This window comes from Polypterus senegalus, chromosome 3, assembly GCF_016835505.1.
Source record: "Polypterus senegalus isolate Bchr_013 chromosome 3, ASM1683550v1, whole genome shotgun sequence".
Taxonomy (NCBI): Eukaryota; Metazoa; Chordata; class Cladistia; order Polypteriformes; family Polypteridae; genus Polypterus; species Polypterus senegalus.
Genome location: NC_053156.1, coordinates 226,302,265 through 226,325,318, shown reverse-complemented (window position 1 = coordinate 226,325,318; position 23,054 = coordinate 226,302,265). Strand labels below are relative to the sequence as shown.

Below are 23,054 nucleotides of genomic sequence, written 5' to 3'. Positions count from 1 at the left end.
AGGCAGGGATCAGCTCTGAAAGTCACACACCATACAAACATCCATACTTAGTCATTCATCCATCACTAAAGCCAGTTAATCTAGTAGTTACAGAGGCAGCACTAGGCACAAAGGCTTTGCTGGATTCATTTACAGAAAGTCCTCATGCTTTGCCAATTATTCAGTTGTGCTCATCTTTAAGGGGCAGGAGGAGAACCAGCACAAAGCCCATGTTGGCATGGGGGAAAAAGCGAAAATCCAGGACAGACTGTGACATGGCTTAGATTCAAACCCTGATCATAGGATCCATAAGAACTAAACACTGTCCCAACTAAATATACATCAATTTTCAAATCTGATTAATCCAGTTCACTGTTGGAGTCCATCTGGGCAGCAGTGACCTTAAAGTAAGCATCAACCCTGGTCAAGATGCTGGTTTCAACTAAATAGAACAGTCTCAATCCATATAAAGGGACCAGAGCCTACACGAATTGAATTGGCCACAAGTAAATAACCAGCAGCAGATGGGACGCCAGTTCCAAATAAAAATGTTAAATGCATTAATTCTGCTTTTTGTTATTTTTTTCCTCTCTCAAAGGGGCATGTAGCCTGGAGGCACAGAAAGTATTAATGCCCCCTTACAGACTATTGTTAAATTTCTTGGTTAGCATGCCTGCTGTAAGGAGTTTGTTTATATTCTTGAGAAGTTGCACACATTTCTTGGGGACTGTGCTCTCCTGATAGCGTTGGGACATTCTGTCAGGTTGATTAAAAGTACTAAATTACCTGTAGGAGAAGTGGATGTGTGGCCGAGTGTACATAATACAACTTTATAGGGGGTCTGACCTATTTTTCCTTCTTCTTTTGGCTGCTCCCGTTAGGGGTCGCCACAGCGGATCATCTTCTTCCATATCTTTCTGTCCTCTGCATCTTGTTCTGAAACACCCATCACCTGCATGTCCTCTCTCACCACATCTGTAAACCTTCTCTTAGGCTTCCCTCTTTGTCTCTTCCCTAGCAGCTCTATCCTTACCATCCTTCTCCCAATATACTCAGCATCTCTCCTCTGCACGTATCCAAACCAATACAATCTCGCCTCTCTTGACTTTTTCTCCCAGCCTTCCAACTTGAGCTGAACCTCTGATGTACTCATTTCTAATCCTGTCCATCATCGTCACACCCAGTGCAAATCTTAGCATCTTTAACTCTGTCACTTCCAGCTCTGTCTCCTGCTTTCTGGTTAGTGCCACTGTCTCCAACCCATATAACATAGCTGGTCTCACCACCGTCCTGTAGACCTTCCCTTTCACTCTTGCTGATATACATCTGTCACAAATCACTTCTGACACTCTTCTCCACCCATTTCACCCTGCCTACACTCTCTTTTCACCTCTCTTCCACAATCCCTATTACTCTGTACTGTTGAGGACTGTTTGACTTATGTTAGGTAGATTGCCCAGAGGGGACTGGGTGGTCTCTTGGTCTGGAACCCCTACAGATTTTATTTTTTTCTCCAGCCTTTGGAGTTTTTTTTTTGTTTTTTCTGTCCACCCTGGCCATCGGACCTTACTCTTATTCTATGTTAATTAATGTTGACTTATGTTTATTTTTTATTGTGTCTTCTATTTTTCTATTTATTTTGTAAAGCACTTTGAGCTACATTTTTTTTGTATGAATATGTGCTATATAAATAAATGTTGATTGATTGATTGATCCCAAGTATTTAAACTCAGCCACCTTTGCCAACTCTACTCCTTGCATCCTCACCATTCCATTGACCTCCCTCTCATTTACACACCTGTATTCTGTCTTCTTCTTATTGACCTTCATTCCTCTCCTTTCTAGAGCATATCTCCACCTCTCCAGGGTCTCCACAACCTGATCCCTGCTCTCAATACAGATCACAATGTCATCAGCAAACATCATAGTCCATGGGGACTCCTGTCTAATCTCGTCTGTCAACCTGTCCATCACCATTGAAAATAAGAAAGGGCTCAGAGCCGATCCCTAATGTAATCCCACCTCCAACTTGAATGCATCTGTCACTCCTACCACAGACCTCACCACAGTCACACTTCCTTTGTACATATCCTGTACAACTCTTACATACTTTTCTGCCACTCCCGACTTCTTCATACAATACCACAATTCCTTTCGAGGCACCCTGCTATATGCTTTCTCCAGATCCACAAAGACACAATGCAACTCCTTCTGGCCTTCTCTGAACTTCTCCATCAACACCCTCAGAGAAAACGTTGCATCTGTGGTGCTCTTTCTTGGCATGAAACCATACTGCTACTCACTAATCATCACCTCACTTTATTTTTTTCCTAACTGGTGTAAATTCCAGCTTCATCACTTGTGTGCCTTTCCCTGGTGATGATGGCCTTATTAGGCAGGTACATAAGATTAATTGTATAAAGTCTACTTCACTTGAATTTTCTGTTGGCAAACTTTTGGACCTGCTGGCAAACAAGGTCATTCAATTGATATGTCTTGGCAAACAACTGCAATATAAAATTTAGTGTTCAATAAATGTAACAATTGGGAAAACTCATTGTACAAGGTTTATTAAGAATTCAATTTAAATAAAACAATTAAAAATATTCACAGCAATCCATAAAAACAATTAAAATGTTTCTATATCTAGACCAAATTTATACACATTTTATCTCCTGGCATTTTAAGTAAATTATATAACGCACCTGAAAAAGAGCAAACATTACAAATTCATTTTAGCTTAAGAATACTATAATAAAAACATCCATTTTAAATGTTAATGCTGATGTATGACAGAACTGTAATATAATGGATTGCATTGTACAGTAGTCTTCATATCACTGGGCCAAATATAAACTGTAAAGTTTTCCTCTCAGAATTCTAACATTTAAAATACTTTCTGGATTCCTATGTCGTATACAGTTCGTCTGTGTATACATACTGTCTGGAAAAGCAACAATGTTCTTAGACATGGCCATTTTTGCATCTTGCCTTCACTGTATTAATATGTTAATGAGACATTTTAAAATGAAAAGCACTGTACAAATGTATGGACATATCCGTTTCTTTCCAATTTTACAAATATTGACATCTTTAACAGTGGTATGAATATCCTCCATTACGTTGTAAATGGGTCTTGTGAATAAAGTACAGTAGATACCAAACACATAGTGCAGAAGACAAGTGGAGTCACTATGCTGTTAAAACATCTGAAAGTTTATAAGAGTAATATTAATGTGAACCCCATAACCTCATTTTAAAAGAATACAAATGTAAACTATACACATTTCTCCTGAGCTCGGATACTAAAAGGTCTTTAGATAAAATAGTTATTTAGCCATTGTAGCATGTTCATTCTCCCATGGAGAATAGGATTCTAGAATCTTTCTTCTCAGTAGATATACATCACAAAGTAGTCCATTGTCTTTTTTTTTTTGTTCCTTTTACCCTTTCAGTTCAGCTTTAGGCCCACTGGACCTGAGCATTCCCTCCATGTTTTTTTGGTTCCATTACAGGTAGCCCATGCAGCTGGTCACTAATGTCCTTTAACCTCTTCTCCTCTAAAAACGTCACTAAAGAGTTTCTCATATCCACCACATCTAGCATCTCTGCCAATACTCTCTCTTCTTCCCTGCGATCCTCCATGGTTTTCACTGAATCTGAAAACAGGCAAAAAAAAAAATATTACCAGCTTTCATATTAACCATCAGAGAAACCCAAAATAATGTAAAATGGAGCAAAGACACTGGAGTGTACATTGGGCTTTTTTCTTTCAGCAAACCCAACACCCCACCCATTTGAACCACCAATCATGTCAAAAGTCAAGGCAAACAAGCCTATTTAAAGATACATGACTAAATACAACAGGAATTAGAGTCTACACAGAACACAGTATCCCCCTTCACCATCCATTAGTTCACAAAGTCTTGTAACCCAGTTGATCAGTTTCTCTTTGAGGCGCGTGGTTTGTCAACCTCCCCGAGTTCCAGGGTATTTTGCATATGACCATTATGGGGATGTCAGAAAAACTTCCTGTGCTTGCTGGCTGACTTGAAGAGGCACATGTGAAGTAATGTAGAAAATAAACGTGTTAGTTGTACATTGGCATACTGGCCTGATCCATCACACGGCTAAAAATGTATATGAACCCAAGAACTTTGTCAGCTCTTTATTGTAGCAGATAATGGTCCTCACATGCACCCTGTTTCGGAGCTTAATGGGTAGGGGGTTTTCACTCTTTTGGCTACATCATCATCATCATCTGTCATGTCACAACTCAAATGAGGGCTGAAGCAGGTGGAGTAAGAGAAGCCAGTCAAAGGGAAGTTTCAATTCACTGGCAATCACAAGGTAGGCTAGCAACATTCCTACTCTCTAGTGGTTTGTGGCCAGGATGTGTAGCATTGTAGGGCAGAAGGTACTCTCAAAACTTATCCTTCATGTATAATTCATGTGGTATGCACATTTTTGGAGTTAACATTGGTTATGTCTGACCTTGTCCCACTGTGATATGTTATAGATAGCATTTCAGGAGAAAACACTTGATTTGCAGTTTATTTGCGGTTTAGTCAGCATAAAAATAAATTAAGGAATAGCTCCAATTTTACATGAAAATAAAAATCAAACTAAATTGATTGTGTGTACTTATCTCTGCAATTACAATGAAACTACAGAAACACAATTTCTTATTGATCTGACTATTATGAGGTGAGCAGTCAACATTATGTCAATACTGTGCTAGTTCAGGGGCACTGTCCTCCCAATTCATCCTGCTGAGTGTTGCCACTTCAAAGTCCATTCATGTGAAATTTCCCCAAGGAAATTCTCATTTCCCACAGCACATAGACATAGTATCAGCCAGATGAGCTTGTACTGTATGTTCTCATTCAGAACTCTGTTTTTGCGCTTCATTTCCCTTCACATTAGATTCAGGGATGTGGACAGCTGTCCAGGTGTGTTAAATGAACCACTGAGCACATATGAATTGCAGCCCATTGTGAGCTGTTGTTCTATTAAGCAGACCCCACTGCCATAGCAGCTCATCAAGGTGCAGAGAGTGATTGTCTGGAAGGTTGTGAAAAAGGGGGTATTGCACTCACCCACTTCTAATGAGAGTTAAGGACTCACAATAAGTGTGCGTGGTGAGCTGGTGTTTCTCTATACATGTTTCTAGGGGGCAGAAGGCTATCTGTTTAGATGAGCTGGACTAGGAGAACCCGACTCCCCACAAAGGATGAAAGCAGCATACTGTTTTACTAGAAACTCAATGTCTTGTATAGCGTGTTGGCCTCTGATTAAACACCTTAATCACTGTTTCAGTTTCACCATTCCCAGACGACCTTCGTATGCGATTTGAAGAACTTTGAAACCAGTGAATTTGTGTCTAGTCTATAAAAGCTAACTGTTCATTAGTAAGTGATTTCTTTCTGATGCTGGACAACACTTCTTTGTGTTCACTGTGGGCCAATGTAACTGTAGAGCATTTCTACCAAGTCTTCCTGAGCATCACAGTGGTAGATGATACTGGCCTTGAAAGGGGAGTCACAGCACTGCTATATTTAAAAAAAAAAAAAACATACCCTGTAGAGTCTGCCTACCCATCTGAATAGCTTTAGTGGTTTGTGTCATGACCCCTGTATTGTCAGCAGAGGTGTGAAGACTTGGTGATCAGTGCAACTTTGTTTAATACATTTGTATAAATAACTTTTCGCAAGGTTTTATCTACTGTTCAAGTGTTAGGTCATATGACAGATCCAGATACATCAATGGCCCTTAAAAATAGTCTGTAGACCATGATTAATGTAGGCCCTAGGTGAATCAGATAACTTAAAACCTAATCCATTAAACAGATTAGATCCTAGGATGATCAAAACTTTTGGGAGCCACACACAAATGACACTGCAGACTGTGACATTATTATAATTTATGGATTGTTTTAAAAAGTCCTTTCCTGGTGGCATAATCAGTGCAGATGGCAGATTTGCACAGATGTGATTAGGCAAGTCCCATGTGGAAGCTTGGTAGCTGGCTAGGGCCAACTGCTGTAGATGAATTAAGTACAGTGTAAAAGGGAAAGAGAATGTTAAAGGGAATAGAGAATGGAAAGAAGGAAAATAAATCAGTCAGATGGAACAACAGAAAGAGGTATTGAGGTTAGTAGGTGAAAGTTTGCTGAGCAGTATACAGAGAGTAGAGTAGATATACTTAGGTGGAGAGTTGCTGAAGCTAGTGTTAATTGAGTCTCTTGAGCGATCGATTGGGTAGCTTAGAAGACTGGAGATAATATTTGCAGAGAGCTCCACATAAAGGTGTCCTATGGCAAGGTGGAAACGGAGTGGATTGCTGAAGTGATTGTTCGAAGGTGGGATATAGGGTTTGCTTCATCTGGCTTTAGACAAAGTTGTAACTAAGCTGCTTGCACTGGACAGGTTACTGAGGGCTTTGCTCATATTACCTGTTTCAATTAGTTTCCTGTAATTTTGTTTCACTTTAAAGCTATTTACTGAACTTGGCAAGACGTTTTATTGAAGAAAATTTATTGGAATACTCTTTGGCACTTTTACCCCTATTGAGTAAACTATGACCTTTCCACCTTTATAGTCGTAACTATCTCCCAAGTTGCTTGTCCAGCTCAGTTCATGAGCTGCAAGATAATTTACTGGGGATATGTTGGCTGCAGGCACGGGGCATCACACAGACCCAGTTGGAGCTTCATGACCCACTTGGAGGAGCAGGTCTGTTCTAATCAATGTTTATAATTGAAGCTGAAAAATATGTGCAAAAGTATCTTAAGTGTATGTTAAACAGACCCATTTTTTGCCCTGATGTAAATCAGATATTAGTTTAATACTGAGAGTCTAATAACGGCTCAATATCCATCCATCCATTATCTAACCTGCTATATCCTAACTACAGGGTCATGGGGGGTCTCCTGGAGCCAATCCCAGCCAACACAGGGCGCAAGGCAGAAAACAAACCCCGGGCAGGGCGCCAGCCCACCACAGGGCAGAGTTCAATATTACTGACATTATCCTCAAAGCATTTACAGTCCAGTTAGCACTCTCAAATTGGTTTAATTTTGACAGCATTGTTCCCTGACCAGATACTGGTTTGCACTATGGAATCTGTCCAAAATTATTATTATATCTCTTACAGTGCTTGCAAAGCTGACCTCAATGTCCTTGTGCACCCAATAATATTCAATCGTGCCATGTCAGTCTAGTACTGGAGAAAATGGTATTACTGATATTTTTAGTGAAATCTGTTCATATTTATTAATTATTTCAGAACTACAATTATGCGTGGTCTTCGTATTTTGTTGGGAGGGTTTCGCTGTGAAATTTGCAGTATGGGGGTGAAACATATGAATTAAACACCGTCAAAGTGAGAAGTATTCTATTCTATCGATCGAATTGGCTCTACAACTACAAAGAACAAAGAATTGTGGGGAAAAAGGTGCAAAGCCCAACCCATTGACCCACTTTATCTGCATGTTGAGAACCTGAAAATGCAAAGTGGAAATGCGTTTAACTTTTCATTTTTGCAGCTTTATTGCAGTTCAGGTTGAAAATGAAATTGCAAATGGATCATTTCATTTTAAATTTTTCAGCATTTCTGCTTGCAAACTTTGAAGTTGCAATTGAAAAGGAGAGATTACACTTTCATTTTATAATTTTCATTTTTGCAGAAAATGCCTCCATTATAAAAGTACTCCTGCTGAACTAAGACAATCAAGGCAATTGATTTCCTGGGCAGCTGAATTCTATAAGAACAGAAATAAATTCATAATAATGCTATGTGAATAACAAACACTTCACAATAATCCAAAAAAAAAATCTCTAGCAATGTCCCCAATCAAGACAAGCAAACCTGCTTAAATATTACCAAGTAAATACCATATAGACATAATGAGTGTCATCTGAGAATATAACGTTTGATACATGTAACCAGCTGTAGTCCAAATAAACACATCTCTTAAAACAAATATAGGTAAAGTGACTGCCTTGCTCTTATACCCTCCTGCTGCAAAAATTAATGAATGGGCATCCACAAGTGAAAACAAACATTATTATTTGTCATATGACAGACACCCATAATACAAAGCAGAAAAATACCACCTTAAATAAATATAAAAAAAAAAACACTTCACTCTAAGATTAAGAAAGAGGCAAACTGCTGACCTGGTTTCATCAAACAATTAGGGTTAATGACAATGACAGACAACTTTTTTTTGTTTATTTCGGCTTGTTCTTTCATTTGATACCACTTATGCAGAATTAAAAGTTTAGATTCAAGCATGACAGAATAATAAATAAAAGTGATAGCTCCTGATCAATAAATACATTAAAAAATTATCTAGTACGAAACAGTGTTTAGATAAGTAAAAGTACAGCTAATAAGGTATGTGGTAAACTGGAGGGCAAGAGAATTAGGCAGCAATTGGCAGAATGGAATTTTTAATACATATTTCCAGGTGCCACACAGTATTAAATCACATAATGCAAATAGACCTCCACTAATCCACCTCCCTAAAATCTGGTCCTTTGCTAATCCAGCATTAATGTTGGATTGGTACTAAAATTTTGACTTGGTATCAATACCAGTATTTGGACCTCAGTACTAGTACCAAATCAGTTGTAAAGCAATTGGGTCCCAAATGAAGCTGTGGATGTGGGGTCGAAGCAGTAAGCAATAAGGGGGGGATGGAGTCCCCCGTGAACTTAAAATTGTGCTGCACTTTGCACTACATGTTTCTTTATAGCCACCTCCCTGGTGTGCCATGCCATGAACCGCATTGAAGCAATAAATCCACAGGAAGGGGTCCCTTGTGAAGTCCAGAATGCCTAGAAGCAATAAGAGAGTGGAAGGGGAGCCTGTGAACTCCTAATTGCACCACAGTTCGCATCACCACACCTCTCTTCATAGCCCTAGTACATCACGCCACACCCAAACAAAAAAAGGTTTGGGGGGTAGAGGTCTGATTGAGAGAAAGTCTGATGCTTACTTCCAGCACATTCCAAAATGCTGGTACCTTTCCATTACAGGTACATCATTCCATTAAAATTTAACTTGCTTCTTCATTTGATGTTTGTTTCCTTTATTATCTAACTTGCACTGTTAGTGTTAACAGTGAGCCTTCTGTGATGCAGCATTTTCAGTAATCTGACATTTCTTAGGTCCCAGATTGATGAAGGTGCTCCTGCTTTATGTTATCTGTCTGTCTATATGTAGAAAAAACAATAATTTGTTGCTACATTTTTACGCGTAGTCTCGGTCTGTGGCGTCAAGTATACTGTTTTTTTTACACAGTTGTATATTGGAGCAGAAGCATGAAAACATGAGGTGTCCAGAGACTTACAGTTAATCCTGGCATTGACCATTATCCTGAACTCTCTACAGGGAGTAGCAGAGTGAAGGAGTTCACCTATGCTGCTGTCTGTCTTTACTGATGCATACGGTGTGACAACCCAGAAGCAACCTGTGGTGTGCCAACAGCACAAGCCTCATTATACCACTGTATATAATCAGTGGTCAATGGGTCTCAATTTTAGTGCCATTGGTTGATCAGATGTACTATATAACTAATATTTTTCTGTATAAAATATTTGTATTTTTTCTTTTTTTTTTACCAGGTGCTAATATCATTAGTTCAATGCTTACTGTTGAACCTGCTACACACAGTTCTTGGTTGTGTTAGTGTGACAGAGATTGCAGCAGAACTACGTATTAAAGGACATCACCAAATTAGGGTATTTGATATTGTTACAAAGGTGGTTTAAAGTTGATTTATTCAACGATAAAAACTGCAAAAAAAAATCTCAACTCTCCATTAGCATCAACGTCTCCAAAAAATGTACTCTCTCAAAGGCACCATCCTGTCCTATTCTTGTCATCCTTCTTCTTGAAAAACCAGCACCTCCATTAGTATAGAAAAAAAAATAATCATGCCTTATTCTGTTTAATCATGGCTTGACTCTGTCTCTTAATTTGCAGTACTTTTGTTTTAACTTTAAAAAGCAAAGAGTCATTGGTTGGATTTTGGGGTATACATTTATTTCCCCAGGGTTAGGTTTACCCCAAAATGTTGATATATCGAAGTACCCTTTCTTAGCAGATACCTACTGCTCTAGATGTACCATCCTGCCAAATTTCAGCTTTTTAACTAAACAGGTAGTGTTTTTGTTGATGGGTGAGTGAGTCAATCAGCTTTACAGTTTTATATACAGTATGTATACATATACAAACACATGCACTTTGCCTAGAATATGTTTTTGTATAGAACTGCCTCCGCTTCCTAACTCTCTTACAAGACCTTGGGGCCAGATTGCTATATCCTGTGAACTGTATCAACATGTAAACAATTAAGTTTCACCAAAAGATTTTTAAAATTTACCATCCATTTCCAGATACACTCTTAGCTCCTTTTCCAACATGCTTTGCTTATCTTCCAGTTCAAGCTGGCGTGACCTGCAAAAAATAGAGAAGTCTTAAAAGAAATCATGCATGTGCATACTTTATATACTTACAAAGTGTTGTTTATGGCACCTGTTATTTATTTTTATGTTTAAAATGTATTTCTCAAATTTGCTATATGTATTCCTATTAAAAAAATATTCAGACAACTAAAAAGGGATGCAGTGTTTTTATATCCTGGAGATATAACCATAAAGCCATAGCCTTTTCATTACTGGTGGCACTGCAATAGTGTTCTAAAGCAAAACAAGTAATTCTGCCAAAATACAAAGGTATATACAGTGGTGTGAAAAACTATTTGCCCCCTTCCTGATTTCTTATTCATTTGCATGTTTGTCACACAAAATGTTTCTGATCATCAAACACATTTAACCATTAGTCAAATAGAACACAAGTAAACACAAAATGCAGTTTTTAAATGATGGTTTTATTATTTAGGGAGAAAAAATCCAAACCTACATGGCCCTGTGTGAAAAAGTAATTGCCCCTGAACCTAATAACTGGTTGGGCCACCCTTAGCAGCAATAACTGCAATCAAGCGTTTGCGATAACTTGCAATGAGTCTTTACAGCGCTCTGGAGGAATTTTGGCCCACTCATCTTTGCAGAATTGTTGTAATTCAGCTTTATTTGATGGTTTTCTAGCATGAACAGCCTTTTTAAGGTCATGCCATAGCATCTCAATTGGATTCAGGTCAGGACTTTGACTAGGCCACTCCAAAGTCTTCATTTTGTTTTTCTTCAGCCATTCAGAGGTGGATTTGCTGGTGTGTTTTGGGTCATTGTCCTGTTGCAGCACCCAAGATCGCTTCAGCTTGAGTTGACGAACAGATGGCCGGACATTCTCCTTCAGGATTTTTGGTAGACAGTAGAATTCATGGTTCCATCTATCACAGCAAGCCTTCCAGGTCCTGAAGCAGCAAAACAACCCCAGACCATCACACTACCACCATCATATTTTACAGCTGGTATGATGTTCTTTTTCTGAAATGCTGTGTTCCTTTTACGCCAGATGTAACGGGACATTTGCCTTCCAAAAGTTCAACTTTTGTCTCATCAGTCCACAAGGTATTTTCCCAAAAGTCTTGACAATCATTGAGATGTTTCTTAGCAAAATTGAGACGAGCCCTAATGTTCTTTTTGCTTAACAGTGGTTTGCGTCTTGGAAATCTGCCATGCAGGCCGTTTTTGCCCAGTCTCTTTCTTCTGGTGGAGTCGTGAACACTGACCTTAATTGAGGCAAGTGAGGCCTGCAGTTCTTTAGACGTTGTCCTGGGGTCTTTTGTGACCTCTCGGATGAGTCGTTTCTGCGCTCTTGGGGTAATTTTGGTTGGCCGGCCACTCCTGGGAAGGTTCACCACTGTTCCATGTTTTTGCCATTTGTGGATAATGGCTCTCACTGTGGTTCGCTGGAATCCCAAAGCTTTAGAAATGGCTTTATAACCTTTACCAGACTGATAGATCTCAATTACTTCTGTTCTCATTTGTTCCTGAATTTCTTTGGATCTTGGCATGATGTCTAGCTTTTGAGGTGCTTTTGGTCTACTTCTCTGTGTCAGGCAGCTCCTATTTAAGTGATTTCTTGATTGAAACAGGTGTGGCAGTAATCAGGCCTGGGGGAGGCTACGGAAATTGAACTCAGGTGTGATACACCACAGTTAGGCTATTTTTTTTAACAAGGGGGCAATTACTTTTTCACACAGGGCCATGTAGGTTTGGATTTTTTTTCTCCCTAAATAATAAAAGCCATCATTTAAAAACTGCATTTTAAGTTTACTTGTGTTATATTTGACTAATGGTTAAATGTGTTTGATGATCAGAAACATTTTGTGTGACAAACATGCAAAAGAATAAGAAATCAGGAAGGGGGCAAATAGTTTTTCACACCACTATAAATAACAATTAGGTTGTTGTAAGTCAAGTGGTGTTGTAATCCCACTAAGTTAGGTAAAGTTATGTTTATGTGGAACATAAAGCCAGCCAATTAGGATTATAATGATTAGTATCACTTTTAAGTCTAAACATTTAATAATAATAAACAACAAGCAAAACTAACTAACCCCTAGAGGTGATAAAAGTAGCATGCTAACAAACAATGTAGTACTGTACTTCGAGTAACTTTGAATGCATGTATTACTTGGAAAATGATACTAATATTTCATTAAAACTGCTTAACATTCATATAGCAATTTCTATTAATCCTTTCACATCAATTCATATTTTAGAATCTATGTTCAGGAACATATAGCAATTGAGAAATCTAGTTCACTAAGTATGTTGAGTGATTTTCCCACCAAAAGCAAAGCGATGTATTAATGACTGCAGACTGATCAAGGCACAGTTTGTTTTGTAATCATTTTTAGTGAATATTATGTTGGAATCAAGGAAATACACAGTTCTTTGCAGGAAAGGAAAATCATATTTAACATAGGTTACAATCTCGTGAGCAGAAAGAACAGAACTTTGACAAGCAATTCTGTTCTGTTGTGTGGCGTATTCCTTGAATATATGCTGATTTATTTAAGTGGTACTTCTCTTATTGCTAATCAGCTGATTCGTGCCTTAATAACAGTATATAAATTATAAATACTTATTTTGATCTGAATGCAGATTTAACTATGCAATTTTTGTATACTTTATTAATGTATGGTAATATTAGTCTTCCAATATTTTATTGAATATCAAGCTACACTACTGTTCTTATATAAAAAGCATTTGTGTTCTAAGAAAGAAAAAAAAAAAGACATCCACAAAAATACCCCCTTTAGTTGTTTGTGCCTAATCAGGGCTCAATACTTAACAATTTAAGACTGAACAAACTGTGCTATTTTGAAACATTCAAATGACATGAAAAGAAAAAAGGTTGAGATCCCCTGGACTAGAGATATCAAATAACATTTGGTCTCATATGTGTCAGTGGTCTACTGTTGTTAAACATTTTCTTTAATTTTGACAAGTTTACTATTATTCCAAACTAGCTGAAACACCCAGCATTGCCCGGGAGGAAAATAAAGTTTTTTTTTTGTTTTTTTTTTAATTGTTTGAGAAAAATATAATTAGAAAAAAAAACCAAAAAAAAAACACAACTTTAAAAGTAAATTAACAAACAATGAAGACTCACTAATGTGCTTGTCTTGCATTCTTGTATGTATTATATCATCTAGTTGATGCTCAGAACTGGCCAACTGTATTCATTTCAAAAGCAACAGGTGCTCAAACATGAAGAATGCTGGCAGTCTCCTCCAGTTCGCCCTCTGGTGGTTGTTCCGAGTGTCAACTGGATGATAACATTCATACAGGACAGCAAGATTACCGCCCCCACCTCTCTACCCAGAAGGGGGTGGGTTTGGGATGATTTCATCCCACATTATTTTTAGTCGACCAATGAGAAACACGTGTACCAAGTTTAATGAAAATCGCTGCAGCCATTTCGATGAGATTCTGGAACATACATTCAAACGCACACACATACAAACATTGACTTTTATATACAGTATATAGATTATTCCGTGTTACTACTGTTGGCACTAACCAAGGTCCAAGATCATGCATCATGCTCAACTTTGCAGTGGTGTTTTTTTTTTGTTTTTTTTAAAGTGCATACCCAGATGGTATAAAGTTTTAGGGTGCCTCAACTTAAAAAGTTAAAACTTAAAACTATTTACATTTCAAAAAGTGATACTCATATCAAAATGTTACAGTTTAAACTAAATGACCATATTTAGAAGAAACAAGTTATAGCTACTCTATTTTCTTAATCTCAAAAGTTTTACTTAGAAGTTTTTTAGTCATACTTAATTCAAAACTACATGAGATCATTTAAAAACCATCTTTAAAAATCTAGTTTCATTTTTTAAGAACATCAAACTCGGCAGGGTTGCTGTGGCCCTCCATATGAAAAAACCCTGGTTTATTGCATTCTATTGAAGATTAGTTTTTGGAGACGCGGGCTTGTCAACTTAAATGGAAAATAGAATTTTTGAAAAAGGCACAAGTGTAATTATTTTGAATCAAATTCAATCGCAAATAGTCAAGTACAAACTGAGAATTGAATTGACACAAGTCACCATCAATTCATAGCTTTGTTTTATAAATCATGATGTTTAGTGACATGTAAAAGTAACATACAAAGTTTTGTAATAACTAAATTAAACTTTGCTGCTCTGGCTTTCTAAATGTTTATTATTAACAGTTTTTTGTTTTTGTTCAAGTTATTTCAGAATTTTAATTTCCAGTTCTGTTAAAATTAAAACTGTCACATGTACAGAGTACAGTGTGTGCTAATCGATATGCAACATGGCACCACTCTCTACTTTTATGATTAGTAAATATAACCACCATACCTCAGAAAGTATTATGAAACATGGATGGCACAGTGGCATTCTTGTTAGCATTCTGGGTTTGAAAATCTGCATATTCTCTGCGTCTGCAAATCTTTCTCAAGGCACTCCAATTGTAAGACTTGCATGTTAATTGGTGATACTTAATGGCCCTATACTAGTGTTCGTGTGAGTAAACATTGATTAGATGCTGTCGTTTGAAATGCTTTATTAGTATTGGTAGTGTTTTCTTGTTCACTAACAGCATCTTCTTAAAGAATAATAACAAAGAAGCTGTAATTGTAAAGCAGCGTTCCATTTGGGAACTGCCATTGTAGTTGTCATTTGTTTTGAGACTAACTGCAATAGAAGATCTGCTCATTTAGTTGCCCCTTACCTTTATCTGGTATATTTTAGCTTAAATGCACTTTATGTTAGAAAGCAATATTAATTTGTCAGGACAACTACATTAAATTAAAACAAACAAATAACTAAAGAATAACATAGCCTCAGGTTTTAGCTTACCAGTCAAATTAATTGCAAATTTCTTATACACAGTCTCTGCAGTTTGCGCCAGCTAATATAAAAACAATTCTGTGCCCAGTCTAAGTAGAGATTCAGTTTTGTTCCACATTTTTTCCTCTGTAATTGAGCTCAAACCTGGAAATGATCCTAAGAAAATACCACATTAAATAGTGTACCTGTTAGTACACTACTGCACACTATCAATTGACCCATAAAGGTCTGTTGCTGTATTAACAACACCTCACCACTTAGTGGAATAAATGGATGGGAATCCCTATATAAATATTAGGGCGTAACAGATTGTCATCAAGAATGTTTTTTTGTTCATTTCCAGCTTATTTTCTACTAGCCGACACCCGCCATAGCATACGGCATTCTAAGAATATGAACGGAAAACGATGAGAAAGGAATTCAGAAATCAAGAAGAAATAAATACTTATTGAAAGACGCAGTTGTGAATAGGTGTTTTGGTGGAGATGACAGATAATGAGTCGAAAGATCTAACCCTAGAAAAAGCCACGTACAACTGATCGTGGCTGAAGACTGGTTGTTAGAATTATTGTGAAGAGTAAACAGCATGTGGGTATGAGAAAGGCCGCGCTTCTGAAATTCGATTATGTAAATATAATCAATAACAACCCCAAAAAGATGTTGTAGAATGTCTAAGTAATTCCTGCAGTTTAATCCAAAAGACTCGTACTACAATATCAGGTCTGTGCTCCGGTCTTTGGGTATCTGACAGTGCATGTAGAATTTCCGGCCAAGCAGGTTACATGTGAAAGAGATAAATGAATGAGGCTTTCCGAATTTACATACTATGGCCATGATATCCTGCTAGTTTTGTTGCATGTATCTTGGACTTCCTGGAAATGTGGACGTTAATATTTTTGTTATCGTTGTTATTTTCAGCGTTTGCTTACAATGTGTCTGACAGTCCTTTGTATAGGTCCACGTGCAGATCTTGTTGATCTAATCTGAGATAGTTGAAACGCGCACCCTCTGTTTTAACATACGCATCTACGACGTACTGTTGGAATAGTTCGCCGCTGGAGTGGAAAATAATAAATGTATTCCTCATTGCTAATCTGTACGTGTAAAATTGGCATTGAGTAAGCCTTATTCGCTTGGAAGTTCTTTTATCAGGAACATGTTGTAAATCTTTGTGCCAGACAATGTCTCCATAAGGGAATAAAAGTGGGTAAACCATAGGATCGCAATTCATATTGAGCGTAGAAATCTTTTTACAGGAGTTGCCTATGGGATAGATGCAAATGTCCCTTTCAGCAGGCGGTTCGCCATCTTCGCATTGTATCGTCATAAATCCTGCCTAGGGTTTTTCTCGAAAAGCATTCGTACAGATGCTGTTGGATTGGACTGAGCGATTTCATGCATGTGTTTGTATGATTTAGCGAAGGGGTTGATGGTCCTGAGGATGGAATCTAGCTGGAGAAGTAAATTTTCGCTGCATGCAGAGTTTGCTTTATTTTATAAGCGTACTTCAGAGCTTGGCGAGAAATGCCGTGTTGGCTGCACGTTAGCGGGACTGGTTTTGAAGAGGAGCCGCTGGCAGCATAGGAAAGGGTTTGGAAAAGGACAAATAGGAATCGAGAAATGCCATGTCGGCTGTGTGTGGGCGGGACCGGTTTTGAGGTGGAAGCAGGACGAACCAGAAAAGAAATATATATAAGAAATTAGTAGATACTGCAAAACAGAAAGATTTCTGTACTTAATTTAAAGGAACCTACTCAAATGTAGTAAAGTATCAAGTATCAATATGTTAAAAATATTGGTGGGCTGCTGTCTTCCTATAGAAAGTGAGGCTACCACGATGGGCATGAGACCTCTCTAATTAGACTACAAAGGTTATGAAAATGAATGGATACAGTGTTCAAGCTTTTACTAATTGCTTGTGAACTGGATTTAAAAGTTTGTAAATCCGCTGACCATCTAAAATAAATTATCTGAATCATTATTAGTACATTTTTTTATTTATTTATTATTTATTTTTTTAACACTGTCATGAGTGTGCAGGCAGCCTAAGGGCTCTAGTGATGATAACATGCCAAACCAGGGCGTGAAGCTATTATCTAATGCTTTCTTTCTTTCTCCCTCCGCAGAACAGAAAACTATCAACCAGTCCATCGCTGATGTCACTTACGTTGTCCACTCTCCTGGACCCGCCCCTCCCGGCCAGGATCATTTAAAGCCAAAAACTCCACCATTTTATATCACTTCTGCTCTAAACTTATATCTAAAAAAAGACATTCTAATATTTTGCTAACAAACAATTATGCAGGGTCACCTGGTGGTGTCCCCAGGTGTTTGTTGTTATTGTCTGTGGTTTCATTACAACAGTGATTAAAGTCCATAAACAACATGGAGGTATATTTCCTGAAAAACTAAAATCTGGTAATAAATGCTAAAAATAAAAATCAAGACAGGAGGGCAGGTGTAAAAAGTTTGTGCACCCACTGGTCTGAAATATGGCTGTTTTAAATCTGGTCTTGAATTGGAGGCCATTCTTTACCATGATACCACATTGGTTCTTGATTTCTTATGAGAATGGTATAAGCTGGACACCCCCACTTCTCTCTCCCTTTCTCTCTCCTTCACCATCTAGCTGTGAAGAGATGAAAACCATGTCTCTCTTGCTATTTATCAATGACTAGCAGAATACCCGTGCTTCGCAGCGGAGAAGTAGTGTGTTAAAGAAGGAAAGAGAACGAAAAGGAAACATTTTGAAAATAACGTAACATGATTGTCAATGTAATTGCTTTGTCACTGTTATGAGTGTCGGTGTGTTATATATATATATATATAGCAAAATACCCACGCTTAGCGATGTCATGTGTTAAAGAAGTTATGAAAAAGAAAAGGAAACATTTTAAAAATAATGTAACATGATTGTCAAAGTAATTGTTTTGTGTATTTGGTGGCAGCGTCACAAAGTTATTTTCGTCTAGCTGCATCAGAAAATGTACCGTGACGTCTGACACGCCTCCTTTTTACTGTTTTCTCACAGCTTGGATTGCTGCTGTCATATATACACACACACACACACACACACATATATATACATAATCTTCATATCCACACACACACACACATACACATACCTATCTACATCATATATACACACACATACATACATACATACATACATACATACAAATTATTTATATGTGTGTATGTATGTATATATACAGGGAGTGCAGAATTATTAGGCAAGTTGTATTTTTGAGGATTAATTTTAATATGGAACAAACACAGTGCTATCAGTCAATCCAAAATGTTAATAAACCTGAAACCTGAATGTTTCACAACGGAAATGTGAGTGTGAACATCATCAGGGGAATACATTTGTGCGCACAATTATTAGGCAACTATTAGTGTGCAGATTTATTATGCAACTAAAGGAAAAATGAAAATTTTTCCATCTCACTTGTTTATTTTCATCTGTTATAGTGAGAATAATAAACAAACACCTCAAAATTTACAAATAAACATCTCTGACATTTCAAAAAAAATAAATCAATCAATCAATGACCAATATAGCCACCCTTCTTTCCAATAACAGTCATAAGCCTTTCCATTCATGGAGTCTGTCAGTTTCTTGATCTGTTGACGATCAGCTTTTTGTGGAGCAGTGACTACAGCCTCCCAGACACTCTTCAGAGAGGTGTATTGTTTTTCTCCCCCGTAAATCTAGCGTTTAAGAAGTGCCCACAAGTTCTCGATAGGGTTTAGGTCAGATGAGGAAGGGGGGCCATTTCATTATTCCTTCATCTTTAAGACCTTTACTGGCTGGCCACGCAGTGGAGAACTTCGATGCAAGTGATGGAGCATTGGCCTGCATAAAAATCATGGTCTTTTTCCTGTATCACTGTTTGAAGAAAGTGTCTTCGAAAAACTGGCAGTAGGTTTGGGAGTTGATTTTGAGTTCATCTTCAATGCAAAAGGTCCAACTAGCTCATCTTTAAAAATACCAGCTCATACCAGTACCCCACCTCCACGGGTGGAGCTCTGTGCCATTACTGATCCACAGGTCCATCCATCTGGTCCATCAAGAGTCACTCTCATCTCATCGGTCCATAAAACCTTTGAAAAAAATCTGTCTTCAGATATTTCTTGGCCCAGTTTTGACATTTCAACTTATGTTTCTTGTTCAGTGGTGGTTGGGTTTCAGCCCTCCTTACCTTGGCCATGTCTTTGAGCACTGAACACCTTGTACTTCTGGGCACTCCAGGTAGGTTGCAGCCCTGGAATATGAAAGTACTGGAGGATAATGGGTTCCTGGTAGCTTCACGTTTGATTCTTCTCAAATCTTTGGCAGCTAATTTGCGTCTTTTGTTCTCAACACGTTTCTTGCGACCCTGTTGACTATTTGCAACAAAATGTTTGATGGTTCTGTGATCACACACCAATATCTTAGCAATTCCAAAAGTGCTGCATCCCTCTGAAAGACTTTTACAATTTTGACTTTTCAGAGTCAGTTAAATCTCTTTTTGGCCCATTTTGCCTGAGGAAAACTAGCTGCCTAATAATTCTGCACACCTTGATATAGGGTGTTGATCTCCTTAGGCCACACCCTCCCTCATTACACAAATACACATCACCTGACGTGCTTAAATCCAATAAGCATTCAAGTTAATACAGCTTGGAGTTGGAATATACGCATTAAAAATGATGATATGGTCAAAATACTCACTTGCCTAATAATTGTGCACACAGTGTATATATATATATATATATATATATATATATATATATATATATATATATATACACACATATACACACACACACATATACTTGTGTGTATGTTTGTATGTGTCTATATGTGTGTGTATAGCTTTGGTCACTGAGTGCAAGGGAAAAATAATAAAATATAGTTTATAAGTTATTAAACAGTAAAACATTAACGTTTTAAGAAGTACAGGTACATTGAGCACTACTGGAGTGGTTGCGGGTAAACTACATTTTAAAGACTGTGTAACACAACAGGTAAGTAGTACTAACAGCAGCTAAAATGTATATGGATCATCTCTCGGTAGTAGATCCCTTTTGAAAGGTGCTACACGACGGCTGTGGTATAGAAATTACATTTTCTATGTGAACGTTCAAATTTGTGCCTCTGGTAATGTGCCTTACCGGCAATTAAAGAAAATTATTTTTGTGTCCTCTGCAGTGTTAAGAGAGAAAGGCTTTGGTTTGGGATAAAAGGAAAAAAGGTGTAAAGAAAGGAAAGTTGCCTTTTTCTTTTATATAGTATAGAGATGTGTTCGCTGGCGTTATGATCGCCTTTTGGGGACAGTCGCGGTGGGTCTTGTGTAGACTGGTGAGACATCCCGCCATTAATCGGCTGTGATGGCACTGTCAGTTCTCCACATGTGTGCGTGTCTTCATAATCCGAGCTGAGGACCTCATAATCGTATACGTGCAAAAGAAAGTGTGAATCGCCTTAATATTATTTTGCCGTGGTGTAGAAAAGGGGTCCTGTGTTTGCACTTGTCTGGGCTATAGCGCAGGGGGAGGATGAAAAAAATTAAAAGTGCTCACTTTGACTTAAGGCAGAAGCGCAGTCAGCGTCTCAAAGGCCGGCACAGCTATGCACGCAGCTGGCTGGCTGCTCGACTTTTGCTGGGCAGGAGACCCGGTTTTGTACACACGCTCATGATATCAAAAGTCTCAACGCTCTTTGGAGGTCATTCATATATTATATATATAGCAAAATACCCGCCCAGCGCGAGAAGTAGTGTGTTAAAGAAGTAATGAAAAGAAAAGGAAACATTTTAATAATAACGTAACATGATTGACATTGTCATGAGTGTTGCTGTCATATATATGCCTGCCTAAATAAGTCACCTCGCTTTGCTCTTACTTTTTTACCGTTCATTTAATCATGGCTAGTGGCGGAAAAATTATAAAATGGAAGGAGGATGGCTTTACCAAAACAATTATTGATGGCAAATCGATTATTCATAAAGCTTGAATTGGTGATCTGTTTTCTGTGTTAACCTCATATTTTTCATACTTCTTCTCAAACTAAGGTGGTGCAAGGGTAAAATGAATCGGGATGCTGATCAATGTAATCGTGTACCAGGAAATCATGCATTGACAAAAGCTCCCTTTGCTTGTAATGCAAAGTGTGATTAAATGCATTATTTTTAAGCGTTATGGAGCACATGCATCGAAGCTTCTCAGCTGTGCTTGTGCTAAGAAAAGGAAAGATTTTAAAAATAACGTAACACGATTGTCAATGTAACCTTTTGTAAGTAGTGCCTGGAGGATTCAGTGTGGAGAAACTCTAGAGACAGCGTGTGTATTAACTTGTGGATTTTTCTGTGAGTATTTGGTGGCAGTGTGACGGTTGCTTCGGAAGACGGCGTTAGCCGCGGAGCTCAGCTCAGAGCGAAATGAGGTAAATGGGAGGGGAGATGATGACGTGACTCCCCCACCCGCCTTAACTGTCAATCCCCCACAAACACAGTCTCTCGGAATTTGCATAAGCACACCCCTTCACCTACAATTTTAACTTAGTTACAAAGTGATCAAAACTCTCGTTTATATCCTGCGTCCTCTCATTAAACTTGTATCCCGCATTACCTGTGGGCATATGAAACACCAGCGGCAGCCTGTCTATGAACTTAATTTAAAGTTTAGGTTTACACCTTGCTTTCTTTCCGAGGTAGCAGCACTCATGAATATGGTAGTATATGTCACTCGCTCGCTTCTTATTGTTTTGCTGCCTTCTCAATTATATAATGCATGTTTTCTTAAGCACTTTTTGGAGGTCTTCCTGGTTTTCTACGCACTGCGTTGACAGTCAGTTCACTTGATTACGTGGGAGGCGTGATGATGTCACACGAAACTCCGCCCCCCACGTCTTTCCAGCTCAACTCCATTACAGTTAATGGAGAAAAATACCTTCCAGCTATGACCATTAGGCGTAGAAGTTCGAAATGAAACCTGCCCAACTTTTGTAAGTAAGCTGTAAGGAATGAGCCTGCCAAATTTCAGCCTTCTACCTACACAGGAAGTTGGAGAATTAGTGATGAGTGAGTGAGTGAGTGAGTGAGTGCTTTGCCTTTTATTAGTATAGATGAAGGCAACTCTGTTTCAACAGCTATATTGAGACAAGCATCTGGCCCATTTCAATACTCAATTCAAAGGCCATGTGGTAGCAAATATCTAGCAATACTGAAGATAATCCAAGAGCCAGCTGTGGATGCAAGATGCACGGCTACTTAGGCTGGAATGTTATTTTTGTCACACTCACTTTGTTTTGCTTAATAATGTGGGCATATTATCCATAATCCTATTCATTTAAAGTGCAACTCTCCCCTATTTGTTCGACTGCTCTATTTTGTTGCTTGTGGGAATAGGTATAATAGGTAGTGGAGCATATGAAAGCTAAAAGTTTTGGATTTATGAGATTTTGCTAAGGTCTTCACTATAAAGAGCAAAACAGGGTCACACAGGGCCCTATATGATTAAACACTCACCACGTTTTTGCACTTAAATGTTGGTACTAACTTTCCAGAACTGAACTTCACGAATTTCTATTCAAAGGATGTTGTGCTGATTAGTAAGCTGTCTGGGTACCCATCTTACTCAAACTTTACAATACCTCAAGTCATCATGCACTATGGCATATGCAGATCCACAGGTAATATCCAAATGAGCAGCAACAGGGGACAATTAAATTAGTCGGTTTTCTCTGATGAAATCATTCACCGTGTTGATGTGGGCTTGTGTG

At 38.1% G+C, this 23,054-nt stretch overlaps 1 protein-coding gene across 3 annotated transcripts in view; it reads right to left on the bottom strand.

Moving 5' to 3' along the window:
- Positions 1 to 3,373: 3,373 nt before the first annotated feature.
- The window catches only part of LOC120525937 (F-actin-monooxygenase mical1-like), a 115,581-nt gene continuing 95,900 nt past the window's right edge, over positions 3,374 to 23,054 (bottom strand). For all 3 annotated transcript variants that reach the window (XM_039748643.1, XM_039748644.1, XM_039748645.1), the window contains 2 exons: positions 10,373 to 10,446; positions 3,374 to 3,638 (listed from right to left, as the gene is read on the bottom strand). In XM_039748643.1, coding sequence (XP_039604577.1) covers positions 3,442 to 3,638; positions 10,373 to 10,446 — 271 coding nt within the window. In that variant the 3' untranslated portion in view covers positions 3,374 to 3,441. The remainder of the gene's footprint in view (positions 3,639 to 10,372; positions 10,447 to 23,054) is intronic.